Source organism: Anarhichas minor, unplaced genomic scaffold (assembly GCF_050575085.1).
Source record: "Anarhichas minor isolate MPS153535 unplaced genomic scaffold, ASM5057508v1 ptg000074l, whole genome shotgun sequence".
Classification (NCBI taxonomy): Eukaryota; Metazoa; Chordata; class Actinopteri; order Perciformes; family Anarhichadidae; genus Anarhichas; species Anarhichas minor.
The window spans coordinates 2,716,217-2,735,576 of NW_027466520.1; the positions used below are offsets into that span (position 1 = coordinate 2,716,217).

Below are 19,360 nucleotides of genomic sequence, written 5' to 3' on the forward strand. Positions count from 1 at the left end.
TGTAGGAAACACCCTTCAAAATTATAATCTGTCATCTCTCACGCTCAGGAAACATAATCACTGCAAGACTTCCTGAAAGCGCTGAAGAAACACTGCGGTCTGGAGCTGTTACTAAAAGTGTAGTGTAGTAACATGCTGTGATTAAAACCACAAAGGTGCGCTCTCCCGAGAGGAACACCGGGCTACCTGCATGTTGCACATTTAAAGACCTTTTTCAACCAATATAAAACTAATGAAATCATTAAATTTCCTATTAAATGTTATATGTTGAACTACTAGTGAGCAATATTAAAAAAGGACACAAGGAAACTAATAAAGGCCATGGAGTCCATACCCGTCTAATGCTAGATTCATATGAGTTGATATATAATATGATGAAAGATTTAACTACAAAATGAAACACGGAATAAAGAGTAAATAAATAAATGTTTCACTCTGCACTGGTTAGACACTAAACTGCATTTTGTTGCCTCGGTGCTAACCGTGACAATAAAGTTGAATCTAATCTAAAAAAAAAAAAATCGAATCTAAATAAACTCGTTGACTTATAAAAACAGTTTGAAAGACAGCACTTAAATTAAAGCAGTCTTTTTATTCCACAAATACACAAGTGTGACACACGACCAGACAGTGAGCGGCCAAGAGAGTGAGAATGAAACGTACACTTAAGACTAATAGTTAGAAAAGGTTCAAAGAGAAAGTCCTTTTCCCAACAGGAAGAGAAAGACCCTTAGCGGAGCAAATCTGTTTCACTTCCAAACGGGACCGCCCGCCTTTAAACATTTGTTCGATATTACAAAATGTTGGCGGAGTCATCTTCATTAACTAATGAATGCACACACGTATAAGAAGCTAGTTTCTGTCACATCAATAGTAGGTAGTACATTTGTCGTAGAGATCCGAGGTGTCCCCATGCATTTGCCAATAACTGTAAGGCTTTTCAAACATCTCTTCTCTGACCCGTCTAACCTACGTGAGCATCTCTCTGCAGCACACCGAGGCCGAGACGAGCGGCGCGTCTACAGCAAAATATGGCATCTTTGTTAACAACCACAAGACGGCTTTCCCTCAAACTGTCAACACATCACAGGTATTAACATTTGGAAAGGATGTGCAGCCTTTGCAAACAGTCACAGGACAGTGCTTTGCGGTAAGTGCATTATTTATTTGTGTATGTGCTTTCTGAGTAAATATGGCGGCAACAAGGTGGAAGAAGGTTGGTTATTGTTTTCCCTGGTGGTCCAGTAAAGCCTTAGAGGCAGAGTGATGTTCTGCTCGGGTGGCACTGCTGGGTAATGCAGTCTGCTCCCTGTAATGTTCACAGTTAGATGGTCCACGCGTGTCGAAACGCATCCTGAAGAGAACAACTGTCAGTCCACACGGGGGATTACTCATTTCGGTTTTTTGTCACCGCTGTGGCTACCGCGCCGTGACCATCCACAGGCCCAGCGCCACGTTGGCTGCCAGCAGGGCGCTGCCCGCCAGCAGCAGGAAGAAACCAATCAGCTCGCGCTTTTGGCGGTCCGTTACCACCGTGACCAGCGTGGCCTCCAGCAGGGCGTTCAGCATCCACTGGCCGTCGAGAGCGAAGCACGGCACGGAGTTCACCACGGCTAAGGCGCCGGAGAGGGACACCACATATCTGAGAGACGGGAGGGTTAAGGAAGGTACTACTGTATGAAGTTCATCCTTCATCTATGACACATCACACACACACTGAATGTTTAGACAATGCTGGGGGTTTTGCTGCTCCAGCTTCAGTAGCTTCTATCCCACCAGACACAAAAGAATATGCGTATAAAAACAGTAACGGCAGTGAATGCAGCAGTACTGCAATCAGAAAAGTCCACATCTATGCAGCGAAGGGTTAAATCCCTGCTCTGAGTCGCAGCAATCAGACTTGTGAAGTTCATCGGGTCTGCTGACTGTGGAGCAAAATGATGAGATGTTAAAAAGGGGACTTTTATGTAGAAATAACAGACACCAGACTACGTTCATCTTAATGCTTCATCACCAGTTTGAAGGGTAAAATATTCATCATTTAGACAGAACAGATGGTGCTCTGCCAACCAAGGGCGTGTATTACCCTTCTATCCTTTAACATTGTTTGTTCCGATGTTGAGTCAGTCAACTCCTCTTACATCCATCAGCCCTCTTAAACATGGAAGGATACTTGCAGAAGGTCTCCAAGAAGACGGGCAGATCCAGGTGGAGGAAACCGAAGCGCGGGATGAAGTTGGTCAGACTCACTGTGGAAAGACAAACGCGTGGTCATAGAACGAGCTGATCCATTCAACACTCAAGACAACAAGCCTCTTCCTGCCCCTTTAATGCAAGACACTTAACGACCGGGGAGTCAGCTCAACACTGTAAACACCGATTATACGAAGCTCACGTCTCCTTCTAGGAGTGAAAAAGTATCTCGTTGCAACTCTTACACTGGAATTACAAGAATCAAATATGATATAGAACTTTACAGTAGGTATTTCTATCATACATTTAATACACTTCTACATCTTCATAAAACAAACGTACCGGCGTACTGCAGGTGCGGCGAATACCCCACGAACAGCATGTGTGTGTTGGGCGGGTGTGTGACGCGGATGAAGCGCGTCTGGTTCTCCAGAGACGGGGTGACGCAAATGCCGTCAACGTGGGCGTGCCCGTCGACGCAGTCGGCGTCGGTGCGACACACCTGCGTCCCCGACACCATCTTACGCACCGGCATGCAGGCGTACTGCAGCCACAGGGGCACAGGAGGAAAGCATGAGAGGGAGCCACATACATCCATTTGCCCCTTGGTGATGTGTGCTACCCCGTCCTCCTTATATCTCCAGTATTAAGATGCTATGTTTATCTTTTAACACTACAATGTTGAAATCTGATTTCGTGCATCATTCGTTGTGAACTTAACTCATGTAGTAGCAAACACCGTGGCACAAAATGGGAAGGAAATGGAAGTGAATTGAATAAAAGGAAGAAATATAAATGTGCTTGACCGTCTGGTTGGAAACATGCTCACATGATGAAGCCGTCACAAAAAGTCCCAGCCTGTCTGAATGTGTGTGTGTGTGTGTGTGTGTGTGTGTCACCTCTCTCTCTCTGCTGTTCTTGCCCGGAGGTCTCATGTAAGAGAAACAGAGGTCTGTCAGGCTGTTGTTGCTGCAGCAGTCCATCGTTCCATCCAAACGCTTGAAAGCTAAGAAATAGGAAAGAATAACAAAAAGGGATGAATGGAGGCTGCAAAGTAAAAGATGGATGTTTGTTGGCAAATGCACTCGTACGAGATGATTGGACAAGGACAGAGCATCACACACTTCATGACATAAGTGACTAGCTCCACAGGAAACGATGGTATTTTGATACAGATGAAAGTCTGCCACTGGAATAGTTGAGGACCACAGAGAAGCAACAGGAGCTCTGATTGGCCAGCTGTTGAGCTCTGACCTCACACATGACTCCAGCTTACAGCTGGCCAATCACAGCTCCCGCTGCTGCTCTGTGGGTTTGATCTGATTCAACTCACAAACTATACGTTAAAGCAAGAGACGAGTTATGTTTCTTACATTTATTACAGTGAGATGTTATTGAATTAACAAAATCAAAGTGCTGACTCTTGACTGAATCACACTCGTCTTGTTTGTACTTTGACAGAACCGTCGGGTGCCATCGCTGTAAGAACTGCACACTCACCTCGACCGTGGGCCCAGCTGGGCTGCAGGCTGGCGCCGGGGACACAGTACCCGGTCTGTGGGGTGTGAGAGAGGTGAGTAAGGCAGCTGCTCCAGTCCTCCACTCCCCTGACAGGACAGTCCTCCAGCCCGGTCACTATGTCCCCGATGGCCAGACCCCGGGGACCGTCAGCTGCAGAGCCCTGCTCCAAAGACACAGGCAGATGTAGAAACGAGTCCAAGGGACATACTTTGAGGGTTTTATGAATGTGTAGGGAGCACATGACATAAATAAAGGTTATTAATTACTGCGACATCGGAAAACTACGTCACTAAGTAATGATTTTACATTTTGTTCCTCACAGAGTAAATGTAAATGTGACCCACTAGGCTCAACATTTAGATAAAAGGATTCACACATTTTAAATCCTGCTGCACTGACCTGGACGACCTCGGTGACCAGCGCCCCGCCGCCGGTGGAGTACACAGGAAACAGTAAGAAGGGCAACAGGAAGAGGAAGGCTAACGCTGCCACACACAGAACAAAGTTGTGCCACACTCCTGGAGAAAGAAAACAGAAACATTTTACTTTAACTCTCTTAAATTGTCTCGTTATTGAAAGATTATTATTCCGGAAATGTCCAAAGCACAAAGGGGCAAAACAAAGGATTTAAACTTGTCAAATATAACCGTGAACTCCACACACTGTAGGACGTCGTGGCAAAACAGTAGCCGCTGCGCACTAAGAATATCCGTCTATACCGTGCATAAGGACACATTCATCCACAGAAACCATGTGAGGACATGTCTCATGGCTTAGATCTTATTTCCTTAAACATACAAAACATGCAAAGCCATTACTCAAACACGGTGACAGCATGGAGGCATCAAGCAGCAGGCCACACAACGTCAGGAAGAGAAGAGCGGAGGATAGCTGGAGGAAATGGGTTTCTCTTGGGGAAATCTTGCTTTAGAAGACTTAAATTTCAGACCTAAAGGGTGAGTAAACAGTAAACAAACTATTAAAGTTGCACCACCTCTCTTTCCAGGAATAAATAATAAACATGTTCTGAGAGAGAACCCCTCCTGCGCACCGAGAGAGACAGAAAAATAAACACAGCACGCCGTTATGTCACCGCTCCCCTGATGGGAATAGCATCCGTCCCTCTCTGCTGCGTCAGACCGCTCGATCGGACGGCTCAGTTTGGTGCCTGCAGTCACCACCGGACTGATTTTCTTGTCACATTGAGGAAAAGGAAAAGCCTGGAGGACTTTGCATCGAGTTAAGAGAATGCAGATGGTCTCACAGAAGCTCTTCACTGCCCTCTGAAGGCCCCGACGGCACAGAGAACCACCTCGGTCATGTTGCATTTGCATTAAAGCGTTGGACAGCTGATTGACACGACTGGAGTGAAGATCATTCCATTATTTTACTGGGGTTTTGATTTCAGACAGTTGGAGGAACATTGAAGGTATACTGCAGTGAAAATAATCTGCCTCCTACGGTGGCCCGTACGGGACATCAGACACACTCATGCGTGAATAACTGCCAGCTCCACCAATCAGTTTATTAATATCTAATTCCCTTAATTGCAGAGTGAAATGATTTGATGTGAAGCAGCTGTCTGGCGTTCAGAAACAAAATGATGTCAGGGCGACCTTCACCGGCAAAAACATTGAATAAAACGCCTGTAATAACTGTGATTAATAGCTGTGATCACATTAGCCGGCACAATAATCATCCCCGCCATAAGGAGCGATCAAAAACATCCCTGGATGCAAAGTCTCACCGGCACAGAAGATGCGGAGCTGCTGAGTGGGCGATATGATGCTGAGGTGCGTGGTGAAGAGGTCCACGAACGCCCCGGGATAAACCACGAACACGAATATGCCGAAGCCGTTTACTCGGACTTGCTCCCTGCCGGGGAGAGAAAGACAAAACATTAAAGCCCCTGAAAACGTCTCGCTATGAGTGATGGGATCCGACATCAACACGTTCGTCTTTTAGAGGTCTCTGTGTGTAACTTTGTTGCTTATTAAATCTGGATTATTTCATGTTTGACGCCACATTTTTAGAGTCCTTAAACATCAGATGCTAAAAGATGAAGGTCTGGTTAAATGAGCCATATGCTCAGAATCAAACACAGATATTTAGAAATGTTCAGTGAAGCACCAACATAAGGGACAGGTTGACACCAAACCAGGTTGAAAAATATGAAGCATCTTGAATTAAATAGAGAATATCTAGTGTGTGTGTGTGTGTGTGTTTTACCTCAGTGCTGCCACAGCGTGGCCCAGCTCATGTATAACTCCGCTGAGCAGCAGGGCGATGAAGAAGTAGGCCAGCTGACTGGTGGGCAGATTGACACCAGGGATCTAAAGACACGGCCGAAAAAACCCCCCAAAAAAAGAGAATCAGCACAAAACTGTGACTGACACACAAACACAGTCGGAGTTAAATAAAACAACTTCTCGCCTCTTTTGATCTGATTTCTATGTGCATTTGAATCCCTTTGTAGGACATTTAATTAAACTACGACGTTCTGTATCTGCACTGCACACTCGGCAAACACTGACATCACAAAGACGTCTTTAATCTTCCTCCCCACTCGTCATATTAATTGTTTCATGTTTCGCTGAAGCGGTGCTTTTCTGTGCGGTCTGCATTTTTTGCTCCTCCGCCGGCCGTGCGGTGCTTTTCCTCCCCCGGGCTGAACACTCGGTTATAAATGGCCGACTAATGGCTTCCCATGAATCACCTGCCGTGGTCCGCTGGGGGACGGCGCTCGCATTAAAGCGCGGCTATTTGACACCTCACTTAATAAAAAAAAAAAAGTGAAAATGCTAAATAAGTGCCCTTCTCATAATGGGGGCCGTTGTTTCGCCCCCTCAATATCGCAGGCTTCGTGTGAACGTTCAAGGACATTAATGCTCCGAACGGTTCATCTGTGGCCCGGCTCACTGACGACAGAGAGACACAACGCTTTGCAAACCCGCCCAGGTGCGTACTCACCACCACCTGCAGGGCCTGCTGACCCCCCATCCGAGGGTCGTCCGAGGTCATCTGAGCGAGCGTCTGCTGCAGCGTCTTTGTCAGCAGCACCACGGAGCCCAGCATGGCAACGACACCGAACACCAGACCACTGTTGAACCTGGAAGACATAAATAAAGATTAAACGGGGCAATCTTCTCCATTTGGCCGGACTAACTGACAGTAATTGATTATACTACATTAATAATGTAAGTGGATGTACATCAAGAAGCCAAACCTGCAGGACTGAAAGGATATTTAGCAATTTAGCCTTTTGACCAGACAAGAAGATAACACAGTTTACAAATGTCTCAATCTCCCTCAGAACAAGTTGTTTTTTGGCACATGCTGCAGAACATGGATCATCATATTTACCAACCTGGAAATCTTCCCAAAAACAACGGCGTTTACCTTTAAGAGCAGGAAGATTACAGGAACAGTTCGGGTTAAGCGTGCTCACCACAGGTACTGTGCTCGGGGGTTGATGCGGGCGCAGTACGCAAACAGCCGGTTGAACATGGTGGTCTGCCATCTCACGTGGAAAGGAGACAACATCAGCCCTCGACTCGCCAACCACGACTCGTACCTGATCCGGTGTGTCGACGACAACTGTGGGAGAAAAGTAGAAAAATGTCATCAAAGGGTGGAAAAAAAACCAAAGTCAATGCACTCCTGGAGTTCAGTGAGCGACACTGGATTCATGACAACACTGATGTTATTGACAGTTTAAAGTATCTGTTAATGATATATTGTAAACACAAGCTTATTTGTTTGTGTATTTTTAAATCTCCTCTTACTCCGTTTATTGCGATGCACCGATGCAAATTCCTGTTATGTGAATAGCTTCTTGGCAATAAATACGATTCTGATATGTTGATTATGGAATTATACTGCAAGTAGCTGCTTGTGAATTGATTACATATATACTGGTAGGCTATATTTCTGTGCTTTAGTTGTGATTGACGGTTTTAGTATCCACACTTTCTCTTGATTACATACATTTGGCATCGCTAGCGTTTCTTATAATGGTATATTTTTATTTAAAAAATATTAATTTAAAAAGGTCAACTTAAGTCGTAAACATTTATTTTGAAATGTAAGCTAATTTAACAGGAGTTTTTGCTGGTCCGGAGAGTTTTTAGCTAACATTTTAATAAAAATCCACTTAAATTATTGATAAAAAATGATGTAATATTTTCAGTTTACATTTTAAATGTAAACTGTGCTGCACAAGGTTTCTTTTGTGTCTCTAATTGTTTAATCTAAAAATACAAACCTGTGGTATTTAATATTATATATACATATGGATATATATATATATATATATATATATATAATAATATATATTATATAAATAGCAGAAAACGGTTTCTGCAGGTGAAGAAACGTGTGAATTACAGCCTTAAACCTCATCCTAACAGTCTGTTATGGTCCATTGTAACACCCACCGACTAATGAAGCGGATGGATTTCTCCCTGTATGTTTGTTAGCTAGCTGACATTTTATTTAACACTCCAAACAAAGACATAATCACCTTCAGCAGTGTGTCGGTGAGGTAGACGGCGCACCAGCCTCCCATCACACATACCAGCAGAGGCACCGGGATCATGGTGCATCAGAGGCGGACTCTCCGTGGACACAATGAACCGACCTGCACCGTCTCCATCACTCTCCGTCTCGCCTGCTCTTTGTCACGGAGCTATCCGCGGTTACGCATGTTTAAAATAATATTAACATTTTAAATTAAACGTTAAGGAAAGCGGAGATGCTCGAAGCTCTAAATGGAAAAGGACAGTCAGCACCGTGCGATCAACTTCCGGGTAGCAGTTCTTCTTCTGTCTCTTTATTTAATGCTAAATATCAATCAGATGGAGCGCTACCGCCACCGCGTGTTGAACTAGAGCACTTCCCTTCTAAGAAATAGGATTTGGGCCGGTAGTTTTAACCCGTTTTAATGTATTTATATTAAGCATAACCATTCAGATTCAGCCTTTATATTTTTGTTATCTTAGACTTTTAATATTTGCCCTCTTCCTACTTTGTGTTGAAACTGCTGCACTGCAATTTCCCTCGAGATGAATAAAATGCTTTCCCATTTTATGAATATCAATAAAATCTTAAATCTGAACATTTAAACTTCCTCTTTACATTGTATTCTACTGCATTGATATAAAGTATTATCATTACAGTACAAATTCAACGTAAAATACATGAAAGATGAGTTGATGTACGTGTCTTTGTGGAGAGAGGAATCTCCCTGGGTTGTGCATTTAAAATAGCAAGTTTGGTAAATGAAGTCGCTTTTGTATCTGTTTCAAGCAGCAAGTTGCGTCACAAAGTAAACTTCAATCGCAATTATGTATTTTATCATCACATATTCTCTCTGTTTGTAATTTCTATGTGTTTTATTTCACAGTATATCATTACTCTCTGTTTCTGTTCCCTTCGAATGCCTCAATGGCTTTTGTGAGTCATGTGCAGCTTGACTTTACCACGAGAACCTAAAGGCAGCAGTAGCCCCTTAAAATGGAGAGCAGGATAATTGATCAGGGTTTGCGGAGCTACTTCGGCTGAGCTGCAGCGGTAAAAAAATGAAAGTGTGAGTCTGGATATTGGATTTCATCCTACCAAAGGCCAGGAGGGTAAAAGGACACCAATAAATGTCGATGGTGTGACTCAGATGCAACGAGGAAACAAGCTCCCAGTCTGACTCATTAAGCCATAAATGTAAGCGAGGGAACATAAAACTGCTTGTGGATAAAACACTGTGTGTTGATGCATTTCACATCCATATTGCCACAACTCAGTGTCACACGGAGCCTCTGGCTTGTCACTATTCATGTTTTAATCACACTGTAAATGTTAGAAAGTCCCTTTTTTATAGGAGGGATTTTCTGTGGCCATGTGAGGTTAAAGGTTAATTCTTCCCACTAACAATTGTGTTCCTCCACTCATGTACTCTACAAACATGTAGACACCGTAACCAAATCTGTTTACCAATTATCAGTGAGTCAGGCAACTGCTCACCCTGACGGCGAAACATTTGTGGCTTCTCTCGGTGATGATGGAGCAGCATGAGCATCTTGAGCAGACGAACAGGGCAGATGCCCTCATGTACATGTGGCCTCCAACTTGCCACTTCCTGCCAACTAAACAGCTGCCTGTGGACAAGAGAGACAAACTGTCAGACAGCAACGACTATCATCTGACTTCTGGTGAAGGCAATCACTCCTCAGAGGGGGGACTCATCATTATTATCACGGCATGCCTCAATTTTTTATTACCTAATTTAAATTCTAATCTCATTTTTAGCGCCAAACCTACAGCTCACGTCCCTACATGAGCTCTCCCAAACTTTAACTGAAGTCCTAAAAAAGCTCATTGAGGACAAGTTTGACTCTCATTGAAATACAACAACGATCACATGTAGGTACTGAGAATACATGCGAGTTTTGGTATCTTTGTTGTCATTTAAACTGCTAAATTAAATGATGTGGAAAAGCTCAAGGTGCTTCAAAAGAAAAGGAGAAAAAGAACAATGACAATATACAATGACTTAGTAAATACACTGTACTTGTTACTGATAAGAGGTGAGTATAAACCGTGTAGCAATATATAAAAGTAATTTTGGCTAAATCCTCATGGACCCCTGACTCCCCATCTCTCCCAGTCTGCATGTGCATTTGTCCCCCGTCATCTTCAAATTGCCATCATGTGCAGTGTACAGACTACACATGCAAGCTCCGTTATATTCTGCCCAGATCCTCCTGTAGGTTTGCTGTTTGACTTCAAGCGAAAACGTCTCTGCATCCTGAGGAAGTGCACAAAAAAACACCCATTAAATCTAATGCTAGAACACCCTCAGACCCACCTGCAAACTTCAGCTTCTACCTTCATATGTTGCTGTTTTCTACATGAAGTTTGGCTCACTGCTAAACTTCAGCTACATAGATTCAATAGCAGACCATTTAGCTGTAGCATGTTGTCAGTAATGACGTTGTTTTCTGTGACAGGTAAGGGTTGTCCTTCCCAACAGATGTCTGTGTGTGTTTCTTATTTGCATATTCTGAAATATATAACGAGCCTACAGTTTGAGTCGGTTCATTTTACTACCTGGCCACACAATAGATTAGTTTCATAGGATCAGTGTGGTTTGATGCCATGAAAGTGGACAACTCCATCTGAGGAGAAGTTGAGTGGAATCCTGAGAGTAAAGGTAGGTTGAAACACACACTCCAAAAGACTTTCAACATATGAGAAAACACATCTATATAGAGCAACACTCACACACACACACACACACACACACACACACACACACACACACAGGCTGAAAACTCATTCTACTTCTCTCCTGATGGGTCGGATTCCTCTCTGGGAGGAGTTTCAAGTCTCTCCGAGCCAATCAGGACGAGCGGAAACAGGTCAGGTAGCCGAAGAGGACCTCAGAGAGAGCGCAGGCAGGGCAGACCAGCCACGCACGGCAGGAGGTAAGAGAGCACACGCACACGCACACACACACACACACACACACACACACACACACACACATGCCCACACCTTTAAATCTGTGAGATCACAGTTCCCCTCTGAGCCCGTCGATGTGTGTAAATGTAGACATACCAGCATAAGCACTTGTGTGTGTGTGTGTGTGTGTGTGTGTGTGTGTGTGTGTGTGTGTGTGTGTGTGTGTTGGAGTGAGTGTCACAGCTGAAATATAGGGCAGTGCCATTTTAGTCACTAAGATTGGGTGAAGTGTTTTGAGGACTGGAGTGTCAGGGTTTGTTGAAGATGCTGCAAAAAGAGAAATCCCATACATGTCCTTATAAACATTTGTGAGTGTACCATAAGAGACAGTTTCGTGTTTTTAAATGCTTAAATGTTCCATTTTTTGAATGAAGTTTAGTTTAAGAGTTTGAGTATTTCCCTCACTGGAGAGTTTTGCTGTAATTATAGCTTGAATAGCCTAAGAATATGTTCAAATCTGGGGCCGTACTCATCATTATGAATATGTGTGAATACCAGATAAACACACAGTTATATGTTTGAGTGTTTCATGCTTAAATGTTCCTTTTTTGAATGAAGTTTGGTGCAGCCGTTAAATTATTTCCCTCACCAAAGCACCTTACTCTAATTAAGGCTTAAAAACCTTAACATTTTCTTATAAAGTTTGGTCTTGCAGATAACATTACACTGTAACTGTAGTTTATAAACCTTAAAAATATGTTAAAAGTCAAGAGATCCAACTGTCCGGTGATACTGTTTGACAATGTCTTGGTCGGTCGCTCTGCGTGTCCATGTGTGTCGAAGAGTGTGTGTGGATAGAAAGCAGGTCCCTTCTGTGTATCACTCTTCTATTTATAGAGTGAACAAATCCCAGATATGAGAGGAATCCTTCCACCACTTACGAGGCAGGGTGAGAGAGAGAGAGAGAGATAGAGGGCGGAGAGAAGAAGAAAGGACAAAGATAATGAAAGAGATGGAGGGCAGAGAGGAAACTAGTGTGTGAGAGATGGATAGAAAGTGTAAGTGAACAAAGCGAGAGAAGTCCTAAAGTCAAGCATTAGACAATACAGTGTTGTGTCCTCAACAGGTAAGTTAGTTCTGCTTTGTTTATGTGTGTTTGAATGGCAGGTTTAGGTCAATACTGTGGTTCTCTTTTAGCATTTTGTACTTTTTATGAGTGACAGTCTGGAAGTTTCCAATAACCTGCAGGAAGACTCATTGTTTAGCAATGGGGCGATTAAGTTGAACTGTTATTTGGGTCTGCTTTTATTCGAAACATTTAAAAAAGCATTGATCTAGTCCAATATATACGTTGTATACGTTAAGAGTAGCTGGCAATATTCTATATTTCTTTTATTGTCAACAAATGTAATGAAAAGATCGCAACCAACAATGGATTAGTGTGTCTTTCAGTGTTTTCCAACATTTCCTTCCAGCCCCAAAAAGTAGTTCAACATTTTAACATTGCTTTTAGAATGGCACCACTTTCATGTCTGCATGCTGAGCGTGAAGTCAGGAGATGATTAGCTTAGCTTAGCAAACACCGGCAATGCTCGGCTAGCAGTTTTCTTCTGCCTACAGTCTTTATGCTAAGCTAAGCTAAGCCAATAGCCTAGTGGCTGTGGCTTCTATCTATTTTGGCAAGAAAGAGAATAAGCTTCCCAAAATGTTGACCTTGATATATATAATATGTACTTGCTAGTAGGACAAATTAATTTCTGGTTTTGCTTCGAATTTTTGACAATAAGAAAACAAAGTCATGTTAGCATCATATAAGCAGTGCTTTAAGATAAAGGCTAACTTTAGGAAGCTAACTTTAAGATACTTACATGCTAATGACAACGTGAACATGCTGATGTTTACCAGATTATATTTAGGTTCTCCGTCTTAGTTTAGCCTGTTAGCATGCTAACACTTGCTAATTAGGACAGACACAAAGCAAGTATTGGACACATTCTGACCTGATAATGGTGCTAGATGAAAAGGTAAGGGATCACCAAAGTTAGAATGTGTCCTCTAGGGAATTTCACAGCAATTGATAAGATAGTTGTGAAGATATTTCACTCTCAACAAAAAATGTCCTTGTTAGTAAAGCAAAATAAAACATAGTTCTTTAGTGATTCATTCGTGCTGCCGTTTGTGCGGCTGCAGCTCTTGTTGATATTCCAGAAATACCGTCAGGCTCTGAAACACGTGCACGTATAGGCCTACCTCAAAGAGCCTTTTTGTTAGGTGTCTGCACACAAATATTGAAGATTTAAATAATTCAAAGTATAAGGAATAATTATACCTGTGGTTTTGAGCATGTGTGTGTGAGAGAGAGAGAGAGAGAGAGAGAGAGAGAGAGAGAGAAAGAAAGGGCTCGTGAGGCTTTGCAGCGTGGCGTCAGGAGGGCAGCTGCTACTCATGGCCAACATAAATACCGTTGTGTAAGCACGTGTGTGTGTGTGTGTGGTTGTGTATTTTGGGGTGTCCAGGCTTTTACTCTCATGTCAAGGACAGCAAAGCTCTTGCTCTATGTTGTTGCATAAACAGCACCCTAGTAACGGTGTCCAAGTGCTGCCATTGAACGCAGCAGCAGCCGGAGAGAGCCGGGGACCCTGTTTCTGTGGTCCTCTGCTCTGAGCCACTCGTAGATAAGATAAATAGGCCGTGGAAACTTCTACGATTGGGAACCACTTGGGTCAGTGTTGATCTGTGAAACATTCAAGAGGGAGGGAGGCAGTAGAAAATAACAGAAAGCGGGCTGAGGTGAAATGAGGGAGAGAGGGACAACGTTTTGTTTATTTCTAATAGCTGATTCAAATACCTTCTGTGGGATTGTTATATTTTACTATTTTAATGCTGAAGATCATTTAGCTTATATCATTTTTGCAGGAGAGGAGTAACCTCAACAAAAACCTAGAGTTAAAGACCTCACTGCCTCAAAATAAAGTAACTTTTGAAACAATGGGTCCTTGAACAGACAGAGATGGACAAATTCTGTTTCCAGCTGATTCATTTTAAAACGTGGATTTTGCAAAAGGGCCTTAAAATATGCACTTCAGGTTTAAGCACTCGGATTAAGGTTTGGGACAGAGTGCTGTTTCAGTTAGACCTTTCCCTAAGTTTAATAATAAAATGCTGTAAACTTTAACAATATGTAACATGCAATCATCCCATGATTAGAGTTTATGTGGTTTGTTGGGATTTGAATTGATGATATCACTCTACTCAATGCAAAGGTTCTCTCTCACACACTTGCTAAAATTGAGGCACTGTCGCACTTTTATTTTGACATTCCCCTCTCATGAATGATTCAGAGAACAGTTCCTCTACCTGCTTCTCTCTGGGAGAGTCGCTAAGCAACTGAAATGCTATCCCGGCCCTTTAAACCCACAGAAACAGAGTCCCAGTGCCCCCAACACACACACACACACACACACACACACACACACACACACACACACACACACACACACACACACACACACACACACACACACACACACACACAGCTGAATGTCTGTGATCTGTGCTTCCTCCAGGTGAGTGGATTTACCGGGAGGATAATGTCCAAACCTTCGTCCAACGTGAAGGCCCTTCAGGTAAAATATCTTCATCTGTGTGCACAATAAGCTGTGGTTGTGTGTGAAACTTTTATTTTAATAAAACAACAACAACCATGTCTTAGTTTTATTTACAACAAGAAAACAAGACAAGCAAGAGATTTCAACCAAATCGTAACTCTTCATCCTGTTAAAAAAATAAAGAAGACAGATGCTTCCACATTAAAGTATTTATTGGTAAAGGCAAATACAGAGTTCAGACTGTGCATAATACAGTATCAAGGCTTTGTTAGTGCAGAGTTGTAGCGAGGCAAAGGATGAGGAGTTGTCTGTATCGCTGTATCTTTGTAAATGTGTCTGCGTTGGTGTAGTAATGGCTTTGTGCGTGCATGTCAGAGAGGGTTTCTTCCATCCTCTCTCTCTCTCTCTCTCTCTCTCTCTCTCTCTTCTCTTTGTGCTCATTTTCACGTCTAACCATGGGACAGACATCTGGACAGAGGACTATTTTAAACACCAGTACAGTACAAACATGAGGTTACTCGTCTCAGCACTCCACCATCAGTTTAAGTTCATCACAAATAAGAACAGCAGTACAGATTTACATTATGAATAATAGATATCTTCTTTTAAAAAAAAACTTTTTTTTAAATCTTTCAACATTTTCAAAAGCATACCATATCGTTGTTATATTGATTTTCCAAACATTTAATCAGCACAGTGTGAAAATCAATCATTATTGTTACTGCTAAATCCAACATTTAAGAGCTTGGATCTGATGTAAACACCCTGTGTTTTATATCCAACAACGATCAAATAGAAAACAACCACCAAACTGACTTGAGTCGCTGCCAACACGGCAGTTAGAGTCGACTAATGTACCCCAACAAACAGTCAAGTCACAGTCCGTCTGAATTTTATATTCGAGCTGGAAAAGAACATTTCTCTGATCAATGAAGGGAAATTATAATCTTGCTTTAGCGTCTTGCTCGAGGGCACTGCAGCAGCGGGACTGCTTTTAGACGTCAGGGACAAATCTTGCATTGATTGACTGAGAGAAAGATTTCCTCCGCTCCCCTGCTGGTCTTTACGTTTCCCATCCTTTTATAGACGCTCCTCAGGAGGTCAGCTCTAAAGACGCAGTTCACCTTCAACATTGATTGATCGATCGACACACAGACAGTTACTCTCTGTGGTTCCATCTCAGCCTCCTCCCAGGTTAATAGCCGTGCCATCTTTTTAATAGCTCCAAGCAATAAAAGGTCCGTTACATTTCCTCCAAACAATTGAAACATTTAGTGCCCAAACGTTTCCAGTGTGGATCCTAAAGTCCAATATCGCCTTCTCTGATATAACGTCACTATATTGATATGCACAGAAGGTAAGGAAGCAGAGTTGAATCATTAGTGTGCATGAAAAGTTTCTTTCTTTAGATTTACTTCCTCCAACTGTGGTATCTCTTGACTGCCTCTTAAAGAACTTAAGCTTGCAAACACACTGGTATACGGTCCTTTAGTTATGCAGGGAGCTTAGACTTTAGTGGACGTAGTCATCGTGACGTCACCCATTGTTTTGTGGACTGCCGTTTTGAAGCCTTGAGTTCAGCGATTTCGTCGGTGGCCATCTTGGATTACGGCTGTCGCCATGTTGTTGTTTTTTCAACCAATAAATGGAAGTTACCATATTTAGAATGTGGAGGAGTGACGTTAAGACGCCGTAAGACCGCCATAAAGCATATTCCGCTTTACGGTCTATCTGACTCTAAACGGACCCTAATTTCCGAAATGAACATCATGCTGTATTGAAGAAGACTTGAAACTAGAGATTGAGACCATAAACTCATGTTTACAATGTTTACTGAGGTAATAAATCAAGAGAGAAGTAGAGTCATTTTCTCATAGACTTCCATACAATCGGACTTCTTTTTGCAACCGGAGGAGTCGCCCCCTGCTGGTCAGTCGAGAGAATGCAAGTTTTAAGACACTTCTGCATCGGCTTCACTCAGCAGACACGGAGGTTGCCGCCTGGCAGTGAGGCGCAGATGGAACTACAACACGAGGGCTATTTCAGTTGTTGGACAGAGTTAAAGGAACATTTTGGGAATACATTTTCTTGCGGAGAGTTAAATAAGAAAATTAATAGCACTCTCATACACTACAGCCAGAAGACATTAGCTTATAGCTTAGCATAAAGACTGGATGCAAGCAGAAACAACTAGCCTTAAAAAATGTTGTGTCCACGTACGGATCCAACAAACAACTTATAACGTATTAATTAAAGGTGCTGCTAGAATTCCATAAATGTTTGGACAACGCCAGGTCAACTGCTTCCGCCTGTATGCTAAGCTAAGCTAAGCTAATCCTGGCCCTAGCATCACTTAAAAGACCCACACTGGTATCGGTCTTTTCATCCCTCTCTCGACAAGAAAGCAAACAACAGTGTTTCCCAAAATGTCAAACTACAATTATGGTGAAATATTCCTTTAACCTTTGGTTGGAATGTCAGAAAATGATTGCCGACAGCAGGCTAAGCATGAGACAGTAAACAACCCCAGCCAAAGCAACATTACAGATATTACCACTCTGAGCAAACATGCTGCGAATGAGGCGATTTCTCCCAGAACTTTAAACCTCAATGTCTGGAAAAAAATAAATAAAACCTCTGTGAAACACAACACACTCCCTCTCTGTACAGCTGTACAATATGAGCATATTTACAATACAATACAGTACAATGCAAAAAACAAAATGACACGCATCAAATCCAGGTGACAGGACGTCGGGCAGGCAGCAGTTTAACATCGAGTTAGCAGGCAGATCGCTGAGCTATGTGTGTGTGTGTGTGTGTGTGTTTGTGTGTGTGTGTGTGTCCCACTTTTCATAAAGACACAACGTCGTTGGTGACAGGAAGTCGTGGCCAAAATCAAAACAAGGGGTTTTGAGGAAACAGGTGTAGGCTTACAAATAAAACACACACACACATGCAGAGACGCACAGACAGGGAATTTGTTTAAAGTGTTGAAAGCATCTCATTGGCTCTTCTTGCCGTCCGTCAGGCTAATTTGAACATCCCGATGGGAGCTCTGCGTCCAGGGGCGGGACATCCTGTCAAGAGGAGAGAGGAGACAGTAGACACAGAAGAGGTGAGACAACACAGGAGATACACACACACACACACACACACACACACACACATATACATTTACCAGCAGGTTTCTGTAGCTTTATCAAAAGTGACAATAGTTTTTGTGTGCAAACCAGAAGCACCAGATTTTCTTACTTACTATTATAAGTAGTGTTAGTAAGTAGTCTGAGTGGAATATTTTAGGCATGCGTTGACCCACATAACACTCTTTCCAAATGTGTACCGCCATGTACTCCTGCTTTATTTTCATCACCATTACCATCTTTACTCAAAGCACTTCTGCTGTTCTACGGATACCCGAGAGGGACAATAGTGAGAGAAGTAAACGAAAGAAAGGAGGAAGTTAAGAAAGACAAAAGGCTTAACGTTTGGAGGCTCTGTTGCTGTTTTGCAAAATGTTTTCTCTTAAGTTAAACACTTCTATAGCATGTTAATATTCCATAAAGTAAAAAAAAGTCAAAAGGTCAGATTCTACTCCTTAACTAGTTACGGCATTTTGGCTTTTCAGGACAGAACAGAGCGCTGCTGATGCCAGCATGTAGTAGTAGTGAGAAGGGAGAAGGGACGTGAAGTAAAGTAATAGTTAAAACCCTAAAATAAGGCTTCAATAATAACAATAATAACAATGTTTCCTCAGGCTCATTCACCAGACCAGCCCTGCGCTGCCGCCCAGACGCCAGAGGAGAAGAAGGCGTTGCCGGGCGCGGTGAAGCTGCCCGGTCCGGCCGTTAACTTATCAGAGCTGCAGAACGTCAAGAGTGAGCTACGATGGGTCACCAAGGACTAACATGTAGGTGGCCATAGTCGTATGAACTTCCCCTTCCTCGTTGCTTTGTGTGTAATAATAATAATGATTATTGAAAAATTGTATTCCTTTAAATACTATTTTCTTTTTGACCTCATTAAAACCAGATATGATGTTATTACATCAAATTAGGAAATGTTTGCCAAAAAATAATAAAAAAAATAAATGTTATTCTTGTGACTTTACTTATGTTTGATATAATTGTTTTTGATAAATTAAAAATACAGTACACAAATGTGCATGAAGTACTAAAATCCATCAGTATATTGCAATAAAGTCTCGTGACTTATATTAATTGGGGACCTGTGGTCGGGCGAGGAGGCGGGCAAGAGAAGGGGATGGCATGAAAACAGAGAAAAATCTATAACGAAAATGTAAAAAGTCGGCATCTCTTGAGATTTCAGTCTGCATATTAGAGCGTAAATATGTTGTACATCTTATGCACAAGAAGTACAGGAAACAAGGGGATTAAAACTAAATTACACTGTAAGTATGCTGCTTTTTAAATTAAATAGTACAAAATGAATAATTAGAAGGCATAAACAGGGTACCAGCAGCCTATTCACAGTCCTTCCACAGGAAGTGATGAAAAGGAGCCAAACCATGTGTGGCACTAAAACTTCAAGTTACACAATACTTTATTAAAATCATTAAATAT

The 19,360-nt window shown here is 42.4% G+C and overlaps 2 protein-coding genes across 2 annotated transcripts; one reads left to right on the plus strand and one right to left on the minus strand.

Annotated features, from left to right (window-relative positions):
- Nucleotides 1–572: 572 nt before the first annotated feature.
- mbtps2 (membrane-bound transcription factor peptidase, site 2) lies at nucleotides 573–8,532 on the minus strand. Its single transcript, XM_076080509.1, has 11 exons — nucleotides 8,237–8,532; nucleotides 7,163–7,311; nucleotides 6,685–6,823; nucleotides 5,944–6,047; nucleotides 5,462–5,589; nucleotides 4,114–4,232; nucleotides 3,694–3,874; nucleotides 3,093–3,199; nucleotides 2,536–2,737; nucleotides 2,174–2,249; nucleotides 573–1,642 (listed from the first exon to the last, which is right to left on the minus strand). Exons 1-11 carry the CDS (start codon nucleotides 8,309–8,311, stop codon nucleotides 1,420–1,422), a joined length of 1,503 nt encoding a protein of 500 aa, XP_075936624.1. The 5' UTR covers nucleotides 8,312–8,532; the 3' UTR covers nucleotides 573–1,419.
- Nucleotides 8,533–14,738: 6,206 nt separating this feature from the next.
- smpx (small muscle protein X-linked) lies at nucleotides 14,739–18,803 on the plus strand. The gene is made up of 3 exons (XM_076080148.1): nucleotides 14,739–14,795; nucleotides 17,809–17,895; nucleotides 18,535–18,803. The coding sequence occupies exons 1-3, from the start codon at nucleotides 14,760–14,762 to the stop codon at nucleotides 18,682–18,684; spliced, it is 273 nt and encodes a 90-aa protein (XP_075936263.1). The 5' UTR covers nucleotides 14,739–14,759; the 3' UTR covers nucleotides 18,685–18,803.
- The last annotated feature ends 557 nt before the right edge of the window (nucleotides 18,804–19,360 follow it).

Bases quoted from the DNA above. Each gene is read 5' to 3' on its own strand.
- mbtps2 (XM_076080509.1), bottom strand. From the start codon at position 8,311: ATGATCCCGGTGCCTCTGCTGGTATGTGTGATGGGAGGCTGGTGCGCC. The intron at 5,590-5,943 runs GTAAAACACACA...TCTCCCCGGCAG, and splicing joins CACGCTGTGGCAGCACTGAG to GGAGCAAGTCCGAGTAAACG. The intron at 1,643-2,173 runs GTATCCTTCCAT...CCCGTCTCTCAG, and splicing joins TTCTTGGAGACCTTCTGCAA to ATATGTGGTGTCCCTCTCCG.
- smpx (XM_076080148.1), top strand. From the start codon at position 14,760: ATGTCCAAACCTTCGTCCAACGTGAAGGCCCTTCAG. The intron at 14,796-17,808 runs GTAAAATATCTT...GCCGTCCGTCAG, and splicing joins CCAACGTGAAGGCCCTTCAG to GCTAATTTGAACATCCCGAT. The intron at 17,896-18,534 runs GTGAGACAACAC...ATGTTTCCTCAG, and splicing joins AGACAGTAGACACAGAAGAG to GCTCATTCACCAGACCAGCC.